The following is a 14,826-nucleotide window of genomic DNA, read 5'->3' as shown; positions in this document are numbered from 1 at the left end:
GACAAGTCTGGGCCACTCTTTGCAAGCATTGAGTGGCGATTTGAGAACAGTTCCTCTCGTGCCCCTGTATTTTTCCTCCTTTGTTTTGCTTTGATTGATTTTTTTCTTCTTTTTATTTTCTTTTTTTTATTCTGCTTTGTTGAGTGGGGAGGCGCATGGAGTGTTGGAGGAAGGCGTATGATGATGATGATGATGGTAGTGATGGCGATGATAAGTGATGAGAAAAATCCTGATTATTTTTTTTTTTTCTCTTTTGGTGCTCTCGGAGCGGTCAAGCAGGTTAAACGGCAGTCGTCTGCGATGCCTTGGGCCGCTCCCATTGGTGGATTTGACCCGTGTTAACGACTACCCAAAGGCGTCGCGCTTGGACGTGTACGTCTACACAACACACAAACACACGCACAATGAACAGCACAAAGCATCAAGACTTGATGAAGTGTCAGCACGCCACATGTCCCACCCTTGAGAGTTTGTTCGCACCTGTCACAGGCTCGGAAGAGACTTGCTGAATCGCAACGGGTCTAATCGTGGCCACCTCTCGGCGAGATGGGGCCTTGAGGATATCATTGTTCTGGGAGTTGGTCGTTACTACAACTACAAAAATGGGGGTTCATCGGCGAAGACCAGCGGTGACAGTTTGAGATTCTTTGAAATGATCGTCGCGTATAAGCGACAAAAAGACGCAAAAGACTGAGAGGCGCCGAAGGCTAACCGTTGGCTTTGCGGCGCAAGCGCAAGCGACGAGTGGTCTGGAAAGTTTTACGGAAAAAAAGCCAGGAGCAAGTGTACCAGACGAAATGAGCAAAATTTAGTTGGAACAGGTACAGGGCAGTACATTACATTACAATGGGTCACCAAACCTTGCGTGCAGCGGGCTGCAAAGGCGCCGTTGCCGATGGTGGTCGAAGCGGCACGCTGAGGTCTGATTCGCTAAAGTCCCAAAATGCAATTTTACCGTCCTGGCCCACGCTTATGAGCCGATAGGTGGAGGGAAGCCTAGGGTGGATGTGAGAGGCAGCTGGATGAGTCAGCTTCTAGTCAAGTCGATATTGTTGCATATCGTCGTCAATGTTACAGGAACTCGAAAGCATACAGAGCGGCATAGGGATCGAATTTGATGCGCGCCACGTAAGCGGTGTGCCCCTCGCCGCGGGCGAGGAGTGACTTGCTCGTCACAGACCAAACTGAAATCTAAAAGAAAAAAGAAAAAAATATGCGCAGAGCCCATCAAGGATACGAGAGGGAGAGACTACCATGGACAGAGGGTAGCCAGAAGGAAGGAACACGAACCAAATCATCTTGGCTACCCGTCGCCAGGTATTTGTCATCAGAGCTCCAGCAACAGCAAGTGAAGCCACCATAATAGCTGTCAGCAGCAAAGCTGAGCTTGATGTCGACGGTATCGGCGGCAAACTATTGACCCAGGCAAGTCGACAACGTATGGCAGGTGATCAATTGCCCACGAGTTGCTGGACGTCATATCCCTTGTTTGATGTGTCAGGGCAGATTCCCTTCAAAATAAAAAAAAACCAACCTTGAGGGTATACACCGAGAGGCGACCACCCAAGTCAACGCAGGCAACGCTTTGGCAGTCAGAAGCTACCGCTAAATCCGTGATGGTTTTCTGCTTTCGCCATGTGATGAGATAGAGCATGGCCAGAGCCGCAAGACTAGCAAATGGGACGGCTCGAAAATACCCACCGCCTCGGCTCGGCGCCACGCAACGCAGGGGTTGTGGCGAGGCATCTTGGCAGTCCAGACTTGAAGGCCGTGGGCCGAGTCGCGAGAAGCTCCGAGCTCAGACGATGCAAATTCGGTATTCAGTACGGCCAGCGTCCCGTCCTCATGTGCTGTTAAAAGAAAGTCTGGGTGTCCGGGAATCCAGCGGATGATTTGGCAGGGAGAGGCCAGGAATGTGCCCTGCACCTCCGAGGCCCGGTGTCAGTCGAAGCAAGCGACCAGTGAAATGGGGCCACATGGGACATCGATAGACCCAAGCCACAGAAGCACAAAGGGGGCTGGTGGAACGACAATGGATGACGGGGGGGCTGTCCAATCACCTACCCGGTCGTTGAGCCAGGTGCGCTCGTTTCGATAATACTCCCAGATCAAGATTTCCCCCGTGTTGTAGCCGATGGCTAGCTGCGAAAAGGGCAGCAGTCAAGCGAGGTGACATCCCCGTCGCAGTTCCACAGTCCTCTTACGCTGAGACCCCAACAAGCAAACCTACTCTGAAAAAATCACGTTCACGAGTCATGATGTCGCCGTCGTGGCAGAGCGGCCGCTGTTTAATGGATCCCGTATGGATGTCTCGTCCTCGCGTGTCATCGTTGGTGTAGAGCGTGACGATGGTATGGTGGTTGCAAATGAGAAAGCTATCCTCGACTTCAGCCACGCTGTCTTGCAGGGCAAGGGTGGAATCATTGTCCTGAAGGTCCCCTTCGCCAGACTCTTGGTCGTCCCGGAAGGCGTGCCCGCCACGACCGGCATACAGGGAAAGTCGCGCACTGGGTGGAGCCAGGGCACAGGCCTCGGCACGAGTCAAAAGTGGCTTGCCATAATGCGGCTGCCCGGGCAACCAAGTGCCATCAGGGCCCTGCAAATCAAGTGGCTAGAATCAAACACCAGGTGAGATCATACTCGAGCATATGCTTTCCTCCTCCTGCAGGCACGGAGGACTTCATGCCACTGCACTCACCTCCATGTCTGGCTCGGCAAAAACCCAAAGGCAGGATCAAGACGTAGCTTGTCACCACGCCACTGCCATCGCCTGCACACCCTCAATCTCTTCCCAAAAGTAAAGCCAACAGCTCAACTCTCCGCCCAACGACCACCTCGCGTCGCGCGATAATACAGTCTCGCTGCCAAACGCATCCAAAATTAAAAAAAATAAAAAATGAAATAAAAAAAACAGAGAGACAGCGACAGAGAGAGAGAGAGCGACAGAGACTTGAATTGGTTTGGTCAGTTTGAGAAAGAGAGAAATAACAGAGAGAGACGGCGACAGAGACAGCGACAGTGACAGAGACAGAGACAGAGACAGACACAGACACAGAGACAGAGATTGGTTAGAGAAATAGAGAGACAGATGAATAGAGAGACAGAGACAGAGACAGAGAGAGAGGGCGGGTTGTCATCATTTTTGTCCCAAAAAATTAATTGGTTGCGGCACACGGGAGTCATGACGCTGCCGGCTGAAAAGTTTAAGGTATGAGGGGGTGAGCCCGCGATGGTGGACAGAGGCGGGGTGGCTGCGATGCGAGTGGCCACGTTGAGCTCACTCATCTGGTTGCTGCTGGGACATGCATCGTTCGGTGCAGGATGCTGATTTTGATGTCGTGGACTTTGTGGACACAGTGGCGCTGAGCGCACGCCAAGATGCTCTGCACCAGGATCTGAGGCCAGCAGACCGCCTCCTTCTGGCCTTTGACAATGCGATTGCTGAGCTCTGGCATGTTCACGAGCAGGTATAAACTCTGGCCCTAAATCGTGCCTGACCCATCGCGGGCGCTGCCTGCCTAATCTCTCTGACGACCATGTCCAGGTTGAGGAAGAAGTCACACGCCTCGAGGTGAGCTGCCGCAGCCAGGAAGAGCGACACCTGGACACACTATCAAGCACCACGCATCTGCTTTCGGTACGCCCGCCGCGCAGTACCCTTTCGCAGTACTACTCAAGTGTGCCCCTACGCTTACTTATGAGAGCTTTGGCCGACTTTGTAGGAGGCACACGAAAGTCTGCACAATTTGGGCCACGGCATCAATGGAGTTGCTCTGAAAATTGTCCATGTTGGCGATCAACTGGAAAATCTCAAAGGCAAACGCGATCGCTGTCTCTCTGCTGCACGACTCATCGAATACCGCATGCAGCTGGAGAATGGCCTGCCTTTGTCGGCACCCCTATCCAAGCTCGAGCCTGTAGGTCAACTGCTTCCTTCACCCGCCACTGGAGCGTACCAACATTTGTGCGTGCGCACTGCATGCTTTGTCATCTGGAGAGTCTCTTACCTGCTTCTGCGTGGCAGCGCGATGACATTGCCAATGCCGACCCCGATGAGATTGGCGTTGATGACGCCGAAGAAGAGGAGGACGAGTTTTCACTCGATAACGATGATCTGGCGCATGCTGCCAGCATTGTTCAACAACTCAACTATCTGTGTCCAACCAGCAAGCGTCTAACTGGAGTGCGCTCCTACTTGGAATCGTGCGTCGTCGGACCAAACATTGCACTGCTTTGAACGATGCAGAAGCAGCTGGCTTTGAGGCTCATTCTTTATTTTATTGTATTTTATTTATTTATTTGCCCTCCGAATCAACCGATACCGGATCAGATTGATTAAGCACCGCTTTCAAGAGTTGTTGATCATTGAAGACGACGAGGGCATGCACCAGCTTGCCTCCGTGTGCCTTCAGCATGTGCCCGAGGTAGGAAGCTTTACATATGAGCCGAGCACCAGCCACCCGTCCCATCGTGCTCTCACCACGCACCCTCGGCGCGCCGCTGTGTCTCTACCAGTTGTATCCAAAGCTCATGCACATTTGCATCAAGGCCGTCGTCCGCACGAAAGCACATCTGATCCAGATCGATCCCTTTGAGGGTATCGCCAGCATTGCTCGTCAGGTGCGTCCAGTACTTCCCACGACCCATGCCGTCCCTAGAACAAGACTGCAGCATCTTCTCATTTTCTCCTTCATACCTGCCACCCCTCTAGGAGGGGCTTCGCCTGCAGAAAATATTCGAGTCCCAACCCGTTACCGTGGCCTTGGTCCAGAAATTGTGCAAAGAGGATCTAAAGGTAGAGCCGTAGAGCCTGAGCGCCTCAAACGCGTGGTGGCACGGACAGGATTGCGTTCCTGCTGGACTCGTGGCCCAAGGACTTTATGCTCATATCTGCCACCCACTTGCCTAGCCCTTCGTTCTGGCTGCTGTAGAAGGTGCCCCAGATCGTCTGGCTGCCGTGCACCGCATGTACAAACGGTATGCACAAAGCAAGGCGACGACCTATTTGGACGAGCATTCAACATGACAGCATGCCATTGGCTGATCTCAATGGGGTTGCTGTTCTGCCGGGGCTTGACTATATATAGGACACAAAGCGTGCTTCAAAGTATTTGCGAGGAGCTGAATGTGCCAGGTGGCCCCAAACTTGGACTGCAGCTCACGCGCGCGGTTTTCCAGGCGGAGTTGGACAACCATTTCGCGTTCGTGCACAATCCGAGCCTACAACATTGCACAACAGATGTAAAAGGGCTTATCCTGACATTTGCTTGTGTAGGGGCGAACTCGATGCCATGCTATCCAGCTATGGCAGCGCCCTGGAAGGCTATTACGCCGGCATTGGTCATGAAAAAGTCATCGGGTACGAGCGGTGCTCAAATAGGCAACAGCGAGCTCTGCCGAGAAAAATCGATAAACGCAGAGAGTCGGAAGAGCTTGCGCAGTACAGTCTTTGTGCCTCATTCTTTGGAATGTTGATTGCTGGATGGGCGTGGGCCGCGGCAGGACTTCGCCTCGAACACCGCGTAAGCATGCGCGGAGCAAATCCTTGGAGAGTAGCCATATCGAGCTGTCCATGACCTTGCTCAGCGATGATCTGGCTGCCGAGATGCTGGACGAGAATCGACTGGCCCTGATTCGATGCCGGGACCTCAGTCCTCTCCGCGACGCCCCACAATGGCCTCTGCAGTGAGTACTGTGGTCTGGCACTTCTTTCTCGTGTGTCTTCTTTATGGCTTGTGTTCTACTTCAAATTGTCTCAACGGTTGGCATTGTACTGTGCTTTTCCACACCATCCCAGGCTTTTCTCGCGGCTTCTCACCGCGTTGGGGCAAGAGCACATCAAGTATGCACTCTCCGTAGCAACCAAGTACTTGCCTCCCAAAAAGGTAATCGTCGCGCGGCCAGATGCCGGCCAATCATTTTGCGCATGGTCCTGCTTGGCACTAAGAAACTCATCCAACGCCTGCTCCGAAACAGCCCAAGACAGAGCCGAAGATCCAGTTTTTCGATGTGCTTCGAGATGTCAACAAGATTTTCTACTTGCTTCAGGTCCGGAGTTATTGGCCCGAGGGCACTTTGAAGCTCGCGCCCGGCTCGTCTGACCCCAGCGATCTGCTCATCTGCAGAAACACTTTCAAGATGCGCTTGTACCCATCATCCGAGATGACCTTGAGCTATACCTTGCGTGTCTCAAGCACAAGAATGAGGTCATGGAGGATTTAGAACAGCAGCTGGCCAGCGGCGTCGAAGTGTGCCTAGACGCGATCATCGAGTGGGTCAAGGTATCCCTGACCAAAGTATGTTGCGTTTGATTGGCGCCTGCTTTCTGCCGTGTGTTGTCGGTTTTTGCGCGGGCTTGAGATCTTGCACCTCCACGATCAGGCCGCGTACACCCTGACTGCTCTGGCCTCATTTATTCAGGAGCGCAACAAACTTGAATTTCGCGTGGAGGATGCCGAAGTGCTCAACGCACCATGCACGCAGGTCCGCTCTTGCAAAGGCAGGGCATGGCTGAATGTGGGACACGTGCTAGAAAACGCTCTTGAAACACGATGCTTCTTGACTCTTGTATCCGTGCATGCTTTTTCTTTTTTTTAGACATGTACCTATGTGGCCAACTTTTTACGAGCTCAGATTCAGAGTATTCACCAAAGCCTGAATGGCAAAGTAGGTCTCGCGCACGCATGTGGTTGTGAGTCATGCCCAGCTTTTCATTCACGGCGCGCTTCGGTGCTTTTAGAACTTGACCAATGTACTCCACGTCCTTGGGGTGCGGTTGCACAAGGTCATTTACGAAAGCATCAAGCAGTTTCAATATACAATATTGGGTAAGGTCGGCGGGCTGAACACCCTACCTCTTGAACCGGCTTGGCTGACCTATCGGGGAACTGTGGCACGATCAGGGGGCATGCTGCTTGCCCGCGACTTGGCTGTGTACGAGAAGATCTTACATCAATTCTCGGTAAGTCTACATGTGCATATGAATGGCAGAGCAAGACCCCCTAAGGTCTTTCATGATTGTGTACATGATGGTCGAACGCTGCGCGCATTGATCTGCATGTGTTTGCGAATGTCCAAATGCAAAAAGGACCCGTACATCAACGAGCTGCTCGAAGTGTTGCGCGAACTCTGCTACTTGCTGATTGTCAAGCCTGAAAATATCGCACAGCTTTGTAGCGAGGGCAAACTGGTGAGGTGCCTGTTCTGCGGTGTCGATATCTTGACGTGCCACCATAAAGTGGGCCGAGAGTAGCCAGCGAGCCGGGTGTTTGTAATTTTTTTTTTTTGGCAGTCCCCCGCGGCGATGGACAGCTCACGTCGCCTTGGTTTGCATTTGTAGGCAACACTCGACCAGAGCGTCGTGACAGCCTTTCTTCATCTGCGCAGCGACTTCAAAGCTGCAAAGATCACTTATTAGACCGGCACCCACGTAGAGCGGAATTGTCAGTGGGCAGGGCGGGGATTCATTGTGGTCGATTAAAGAAGTTTAAAAAACGTTATTCACAAGTCACGACGATGCATTCACCTGACCCAATGATCATAAACAGCCAGTATCAAAGAGAGCATGACACATTGGCTTGGTGGTGGGACGCTGGTGACGTGGTATGATCAACTAGATGGTACCAATAGCGTTGTTGATGTTTCGTAGACGCCAAGCATCAGCTGGCAACCCATTGAGGCCATTGACTTCAAACGTGAGGCAGGTCAGCAAGCGCGGTCCCGTGCCTTGAACAACTGGATGCTGCCCGTCCAATTGTTCAAGTGCTTCGGCCAGCGAGGCGCTGCGGTCCACGGGAACCAATTGGACTTGAACGTTGGCCGTAGCGCCAAGATGGAGCACGATGCGGTGGGGAGAACGAAATCCTCGTTCTTGAGCACCGCGAAATTCAGGACCAATGGCTCCTTCCATCAGATAATAGCTGCCACACCATCGGGATTGTCCGCCGCTCCAGAGTGAGAGGCCACGGTAAAACACGTGTGCGCGGGTCACCCAGCGAGCCGATAAGGACGTACATGATTTCCTCTCGAGACATGCCAAAGAGATTACGCCAGTGATCCACATGCCCATTGCTGACTGTGACATGAAGCACCTCGAGCTCGAGCGCACTGAACTAAAGAAGCGAGTGCAAACATCAGCTGAACCGAGAGCATGGGCTATAACACATGTGGGGCAATCTCACACATGCCACCCGCCGGCGCCGGTTTTGGCATGTCGACCAACCTGGTAGTGAGGTATTAGTCCGAGCTCCGATACAAAGGCCTGACGCCAGTCATCTAGGAAACGAGCTAGCCGAGGCGCCAGAGCCTCGCTATTCTCAAGAACTGCAAATTTTGAGCGGAGGACACCAACAATGAATACGCCGCCCATTTGGGCGGCCGAGATGTTGCTCGATTAGAGGCAGGCAACCACGGCACCTTGAGTATTGAGCAGGATAGGAATCTGAGAGACAGCTGCCATGAAGCCGTCATGGGCCTTAACAAGATCGCTCTCCAGAGCTGGAAAGTCGATGCGGGGTAGTCGTCGCACTGCGTCCAGGTGCGCTTGCTGGCTGGCCTGGTCCACCAGCGACCAGCAACGCGTCAAGTCTTCCCGCCGCGCCACTTCACGAGCAGTCTGACGAAGCGAAGCGCCCTGCAACTGCAAGGCTCGCGCCGTCCATCGGGGCCACAAACGCATCCTGTACGGCTACAAAATCGCAACTGATCCGAGCCCCCATACACAGACACCACCCCCACGACGACGCCACGGCGCCACGTCCTCCCGCCCGCCTGAAAAATTATGATGGCTCCAGTGTGTGTGTGTGTGTGTGTGTGTGTGTGTGTGTGAAACTTTCTGACATTCGAATGTCGGCTAATTGTCAGATCTTTATGTTCGTTTTTGTTTTGCGTGCCGGCAAGCACGGCAGGAAGAGCATTGGTGTCAACCACGAATGGTGGTGTGTGGTCTTTTCGATGCTGGCATTTTGGCGGCACAGACAGAGCCCGACCGGGTGGAGAGAGGATGTCAGGCAGCAGCATGGGATGATTGGGTAAATTTCCATACTCATGCCAGCCACATGGCTCCCAACCAATCGATCGGGGCTCTGCTGACCATGATCGTGGTCTCAGGGCCCCTCATGTTGCCCATTCAAGCTCAAGTGATCGAGACATGTGTGGGTCGGCCGGTGGGGCAGCCCTGCGCCTTTGAACCTTGTGTGGCGGGCATCTGTTTCTTTGAGACTTGTGTTGCTCAGGCCACCCGGACTGATGCAACACCGTGCAACACAACCAGCGATGATCCGTCCGCGGGCTTCACTGCTCAACTTGGCGTTTGCTATGGCGGGCAATGCTTTATCAACGATACACGTACCGATCGGCCTAGCATTGGCCTCGGTCACGGCCCTCGCCTGACTGCGGGCCCGAGCTACATTGTCAACAGCGCCGGACAGGCTCTTATATTTGCGTCCAACCTTAGCGATGCTCACATGGAGTTCCCTGGCTGGTATCCTGGCTCGACACTTGCTGTCGGGGACCTGCTCTGGCGCACTGCACAACTCCGTGTTCTTGTAACACAGGTTGCTCGCGACCTGGTCAGCCCTCGAGGCGTACTGCAGCTCTCCGTCGTACCGTGTGACCCCAATGTTCAAGACAGTCCGCACTGGGCCACGCTGGCCCAGGCCCATAAACTGTGCCTCTCCGCCCCTGATCGCAATGCCAGCTGCGCTATCCTGCACTGCCCCTTGTCGGCGGGAGCCTCACAACCCCGCGTGTGCTTGGCCAGCTTTGCTGCTTCTGCCTGGCGCTCTACTGACACGCTGGGGCCAAGCATCCCCATGGTCTTTGAGCGCCGCGAACATGCAAATGCCCGTGCACACCTGGATGCTACGACTACCTGTGAGCCCACATCAAGTCAATCGTCATCGGACCTACGGCTGCCCCGCGTTCCTCGTCCCCTTGATGCCTTGGGAGACAATGAGTTGGAGGCTCGCCTGTACCGCAATGCTACTGCCCTTGGCCTCCCACAGCTCTATACCTTGCATTTGGCGTCTCGCTTGGCTTTGCGTGACGCCAGTTTACGCCTTACGCAAGTGCCCAAATGTGGTTGCTTCGCGGGGCCTGGGGCCAACACTACGGCCCACGACACGGAAGCCTGCGCCTCAACTCTTCAGCTGGTATTCGGAACGGTCAGCCCAGATTTGGCCCTGCCCTTTACTTACACGGGCCAGGATACTTGCCATCTAGCTCTACACATCTCTGGAACGCGGCCAGATGGCAGCCGACACGAGCAACCCATACTGGTGGCCAGCGATTGGTCCAACCTGAGTTCAACCGTGCCTGTCCCTTCCTCCAGCGCCTTTGCCTCGATGTACGCCGAGGTTTTGCAGCCACCGGCACTTTGCCTCAACGCTTCAGCGCCTCTGCATCTCACCACCCTGACCTTAGTGGGACCTGACACAAACCCCCAAAGGGAGAAGATAATCTGTTCTGCCTCGGCTGCGTTTGGAAGCTGCAAACTTGGTGGAACAGTCCGCATGGTACAGTTTGAGGATGCCGCTCTGCGCATCGGCCAACATATAGTTCCACGCGTGCTTGGTCAGCCTAACATTACGCTGACTAGCAATGCGCATGCTTGGGGGGGCACCAGCGACTGGTTCCTCTCCGAGCATGGCATTCAGTCTTGTGCTCCGATGATCGGTCCGCCCATTACGATGACAGCCCACGCGAATGCAAGCACCAGCACCAGCCACTCGCTGCTGCTGCTGCCCGTCACAGCTTTGTCAGATGAGTGGCGTGCAGTCAACTGGACAATGCCGGCACCACATGGCCCTGGTCACATTATTGGCCTGCCAGCATCGCTCTCGTGGCAGACACTTGAGGTATTCCACCTCACGAGCTGGATGGCCACCGCACGCTGGCCAGCCCGATTCGAGGTACGTGGCACCACCAAATGTCTTGACTCAACCTAACCTGACCGCGCTACGTCGATGCCAGACTCATGAACTGATTGCCATGCTGAATTCTCGTTTCAGGTTCTGGCTATACCTTTTGTGCTTGTTCCAAACACCACGCTGGGGCCTTCTTGGGACAGCATGCCGGACTCGCTGTCCAACTTGGCAGTCACGACCCTGCAGCCTGGGCGCAACTACGTCTTGCTTCTTCAGGGCATCGACCGCGCTGGTGCTTCAATGCCCCTAGACCCAATGCACCTAAAGCTGCGGACGCTGCGTGGCACTCTTTCTGCGGACCGTGGCATGCCTGAGTTTCGCGCTCCGCTGCAAGGATCCGCAACCATTGTTGCGCAGTGGCAGCCGCCTTCCTGTGCTTTCCCTCTTCTGGAGCGCACGGTCCTCTTGCCAGTGGCCGATGATCCCGTTGATGTGGCTGTTAGCACCCTGCCATCGCTACTTACAGCACCCGCCGATGCCGATCTGTTTGTGTTGGTGGGTGCAGCAGATGTCGCGAGCAGATTGCAGTTGCGCATGAGCACACCCATCCCCGGTCTCGAGCTAGACCCCGCTGAGGCCAGCCTTGATGTCCATGCGCGAGCCATGGGTTTTACGCTTGTCAACGGGTCGCTCACTATTGCACAGAACACCCAAGTGATGGGCAATCACAGTTTAAGACTGACACTGGCTGATGATGTTGAAGCGATCCTGGACGTTACCATTGTTCGCGCCACGGAGCTGCAATGCGGCCTGGTTTGGCTTGATGATCGCAGACCCGTTGGAACCCGCTATTTGACCAGCGTGGCACGCACCAACTGGCAGCCATTGTGCTTGGAGTGCACCATGATTGACTCTCGAAGTCACACTCACGTGGTAACGGCAGGTCTGAACGCAAGTACCACAAACCTTGTACCATGGAAGACGGCAGCGGATGATCGACTCTGTTTTACTCTGCAGAATTCGTCAAACGATGCTGTGCACTTGGCAGTGTCACTCCTTGCCCTGCACGAAGGCGTAACTTTACCCCTTATTGACTCCACTTCTGTGGTGCAAGGAGTCGTCGCGTTGTCGTCCAATGGCCCCGCAGTGGTGCGCGGCTTGCCCAACGCCACTGTTGCCCTGCCAGCGGTCCTCGTCCTGGAGAATGGCGCACGTTTGCCTGCTACACCGGCAACACTGGCGCGCTTTAACCTAACGCTGGCAGTTCCTGTCAACGATCAGGGATTGACAGTGATGAGGGCAGCCCCGCCTGTTTTCAGCACGCTGCACGTGCGAGGCACTAGTTGCAATAGTACTGTCTCGGTCATGGGTCCGAGCATCAACGCAAGCCTCTCACTGGCGGTTGAGGTTGATGGCGAGTCTGGGGACTTGCATTGGACAGACGATGGTCAGCTTGGCTTACATACTTGGTGGTCGGCGAATCAGAGCGTCATCAGACCCAGTGGCCTGGCGGTCGCTGTGCAAGTCGTGGGCCAGTCTGATTTTGTTCAGCAAGTGCGCGGTTTTGACGGCTGCTTAACATCGCTCAACGTCCAATTTGGCACACCTGCCGTTGTCACGCTCTTTGTCATCTGCCACGAGCCTAGCCTCTGGAATGAGGATAGCTTCTTGCTTGCCCAGATCAACAATGGCAATTTAGCGGAAGCCTTTGACACCACATTGCTGTCACTTGATGTGTGGTGGTCAAACGGCAGCTTCACAACTAAAGTGTCAACGCCGCGGCCCATGCCAGCAGCGTCAAGGGCATGTGGGAACGCCGCGCACTCGAACTGGACCAAGGCTTACGAAGCGCGGCAGATCCCAAAAAAATCATCTTCCTGGGCAGCCTTGGATGTTACCGGGGATGGTGGCTTTGATATTCGCGATGCGGCCCAAGTCTTGCGACTGGCGTTGGAGGGGACCTCGGCTACGACAGCTTATTTACGTAACATGGGTCCTGATGCATGCTTACGGTGCTTGGATAGCACGGCTGATGGGCGTGTGACCATCGAGGATGCACGCCTGCTGCTGCAGGTTTTAGCTGGCCGTGCCTTTGTGCCTACGTTGCTGACGCAAAGCTGCCCAGGCGCTGTTGGTGTGAACAAGACCACATCCAACAGTTCCGCTTCCACAGGGCTGGCAAACAGCACAGGAGAAAACATAAATGAAGGCGCAACGGAGATCAGCCAAGCGAAGGCAGTCTCCGCAACTCGTTTGTCCCTTGCAGGATGGCAAGCTCCGTTGGCCCACCCCTTTTTCTGGGTCGTACGTTTATCGAACGGTAGCTTTGACCTCTGGGCCAGCCAAACTGAGTTGGTCGACGCAAGTCCTCTCGCCACTCGAATGTCTGCTGCCTCTGTGGAAGAAGTCGCGATCATTTGGCCGGCCGATGACCGGGGCCAGCTACTGGCTTTGCAAAGCGGTGCTGGTACTGTAAACATGTACGAGCCACATCTCTCTGTACCCTTACAGGCTAGCACGAATAGCACACCCTCCGTGGCGAGTGTGGCTGCGCCTTTGATTGAAAACCTTGACCCATGCGTTCCGGAAGGGTTGCCAATGGCCATGTCTGACGATGGTGCGGTGCCCCAAATGGAGTCGTATGCTACCTCATTCGGGTTTGGTGCCTTGAGCATTTGGTTGCAGTGGACAGAGGCACCTGTTTTGGAAATTCACTTGTCCGCCAGCACAAAGTGGAAATCGCAAACTTTAGCTGGCCAGACGCTCGTCTTGGCGTGTGCCAATGCATCGAGTTGCGACCTGTGCTGGAGGTTTGGGGACGCCGTTGGCAACAGTCTGGAGACATGTCGGGTCATCGTAGCCAACTGGACTTTCGCTGATCCGACGGGCCAATTTTGGCACCACGTGTTTTTCGGTGTATGGGGTGATGAGCTCTGGTGGGCAGTCGACGGTCAGCTGTTGTGGCGCAGTCGGCGTATTCTGTTGGCCTTGCAACAGCTGCCAACACCGTTTACTGAGCACAATGTGAGTGTCTCAGGCTTGACGCCGCCGCGTACGCAAGCCGTAGCGGCTGGTCTTCCCCAGAATCGGACGCAGATGCCCGAACTGCTGGCCGCCGCATGCATGTGCTCCCGCCCTACCATCAACATGCTCAACCTGACACTACGCCTCCCATCCGGAACGGCGAGGGCGTGCGACCATGAACGCCAAAGCTTTGTTCAGCAGTTGGTTGTCATCGTTGCCAGCATCCTGCTGCTGCCCGACCGTGACGTGGTCCTAAATAACTTAAGTTGTACCGCGTCTGAGGTCGACGCAGGTTTGTCTGCGCAGCGTCACATTGAGTATAGGTGTACATCGCCCGTCGTATCCTTCCCTACTTGTCGTGGACCGTGTTGCCATGACTGGCTGCTACACATCATTGGTACAATATGACGGCCTGATTTCGCAACTTCTCTTCCGCTCGTCTTCTTTCATCTTTTTGTTTGCAGCATTGTTGGTTCGAACTGCACCAAATCATAACATCACCGGCTTGGATGTACATTGCAGTCAACTGTTTGCGTTCGAATTGGTATGTCTTGAGTGCAGTGTTGAAGGTTCTGTGGGGCATCGTCATTGACTCTAATCGGCCCCGCAGTTTATAGACGAGTGGCAGATTGCGTGTCTTTGTCCAATCGGAACCTGCCCACAAAGTGCAGATTGCCATGCCTCTCGGCACGGGTCATTTGAGTGCACGCAGCCCGTAACGACGAAGATGGTTTCCACTGCTGCGGGCAGTTTTGCAGACAATGCGGAACAGCGCCGTGAAAGCTCAGCATGGCCGGCAGTGCTGATCGCGCTTCTCCTTGGACTTTTGTCTGTCATGTTCACGGCCCTCATCACGTATGTCGCCGGCATATCATAAAGGGAGCTACAACATTTGGTTTCCTCAACCCAACCGTACTTCGTTTGCATCACGTATCTC

General features: G+C 54.5%; 3 protein-coding genes across 3 annotated transcripts; 2 read left to right on the top strand and 1 right to left on the bottom strand.

Annotated features, from left to right (window-relative positions):
* Positions 1-280: 280 nt before the first annotated feature.
* Positions 281-2,704, bottom strand: MONBRDRAFT_23982 (uncharacterized protein; the record flags this gene model as incomplete). Its single annotated transcript, XM_001744125.1, has 10 exons — positions 281-378; positions 481-594; positions 713-749; positions 861-996; positions 1,076-1,191; positions 1,291-1,413; positions 1,535-1,624; positions 2,065-2,142; positions 2,231-2,596; positions 2,699-2,704. 10 exons carry the CDS (start codon positions 2,702-2,704, stop codon positions 281-283), a joined length of 1,164 nt encoding a protein of 387 aa, XP_001744177.1.
* Positions 2,705-3,302: 598 nt separating this feature from the next.
* Positions 3,303-7,417, top strand: MONBRDRAFT_23981 (uncharacterized protein; the record flags this gene model as incomplete). Its single annotated transcript, XM_001744316.1, has 19 exons — positions 3,303-3,467; positions 3,545-3,637; positions 3,723-3,917; positions 4,025-4,203; positions 4,331-4,424; positions 4,516-4,620; positions 4,712-4,795; positions 4,910-4,977; positions 5,088-5,201; positions 5,276-5,359; positions 5,503-5,685; positions 5,798-5,885; positions 5,977-6,048; positions 6,108-6,296; positions 6,421-6,483; positions 6,598-6,666; positions 6,740-6,961; positions 7,088-7,189; positions 7,340-7,417. 19 exons carry the CDS (start codon positions 3,303-3,305, stop codon positions 7,415-7,417), a joined length of 2,247 nt encoding a protein of 748 aa, XP_001744368.1.
* A 1,639-nt stretch (positions 7,418-9,056) lies between these two features.
* Positions 9,057-14,766, top strand: MONBRDRAFT_6820 (uncharacterized protein; the record flags this gene model as incomplete). The annotated part of the gene is made up of 4 exons (XM_001744315.1): positions 9,057-10,910; positions 11,010-14,181; positions 14,354-14,433; positions 14,500-14,766. 4 exons carry the CDS (start codon positions 9,057-9,059, stop codon positions 14,764-14,766), a joined length of 5,373 nt encoding a protein of 1,790 aa, XP_001744367.1.
* Between the last annotated feature and the right edge of the window lie 60 nt (positions 14,767-14,826).

Source organism: Monosiga brevicollis, genomic scaffold (assembly GCF_000002865.3).
Source record: "Monosiga brevicollis MX1 MONBRscaffold_5 genomic scaffold, whole genome shotgun sequence".
In the NCBI taxonomy this organism is placed as follows: Eukaryota; class Choanoflagellata; order Craspedida; family Salpingoecidae; genus Monosiga; species Monosiga brevicollis.
This window is presented reverse-complemented; position numbering and strand designations above follow the sequence as displayed.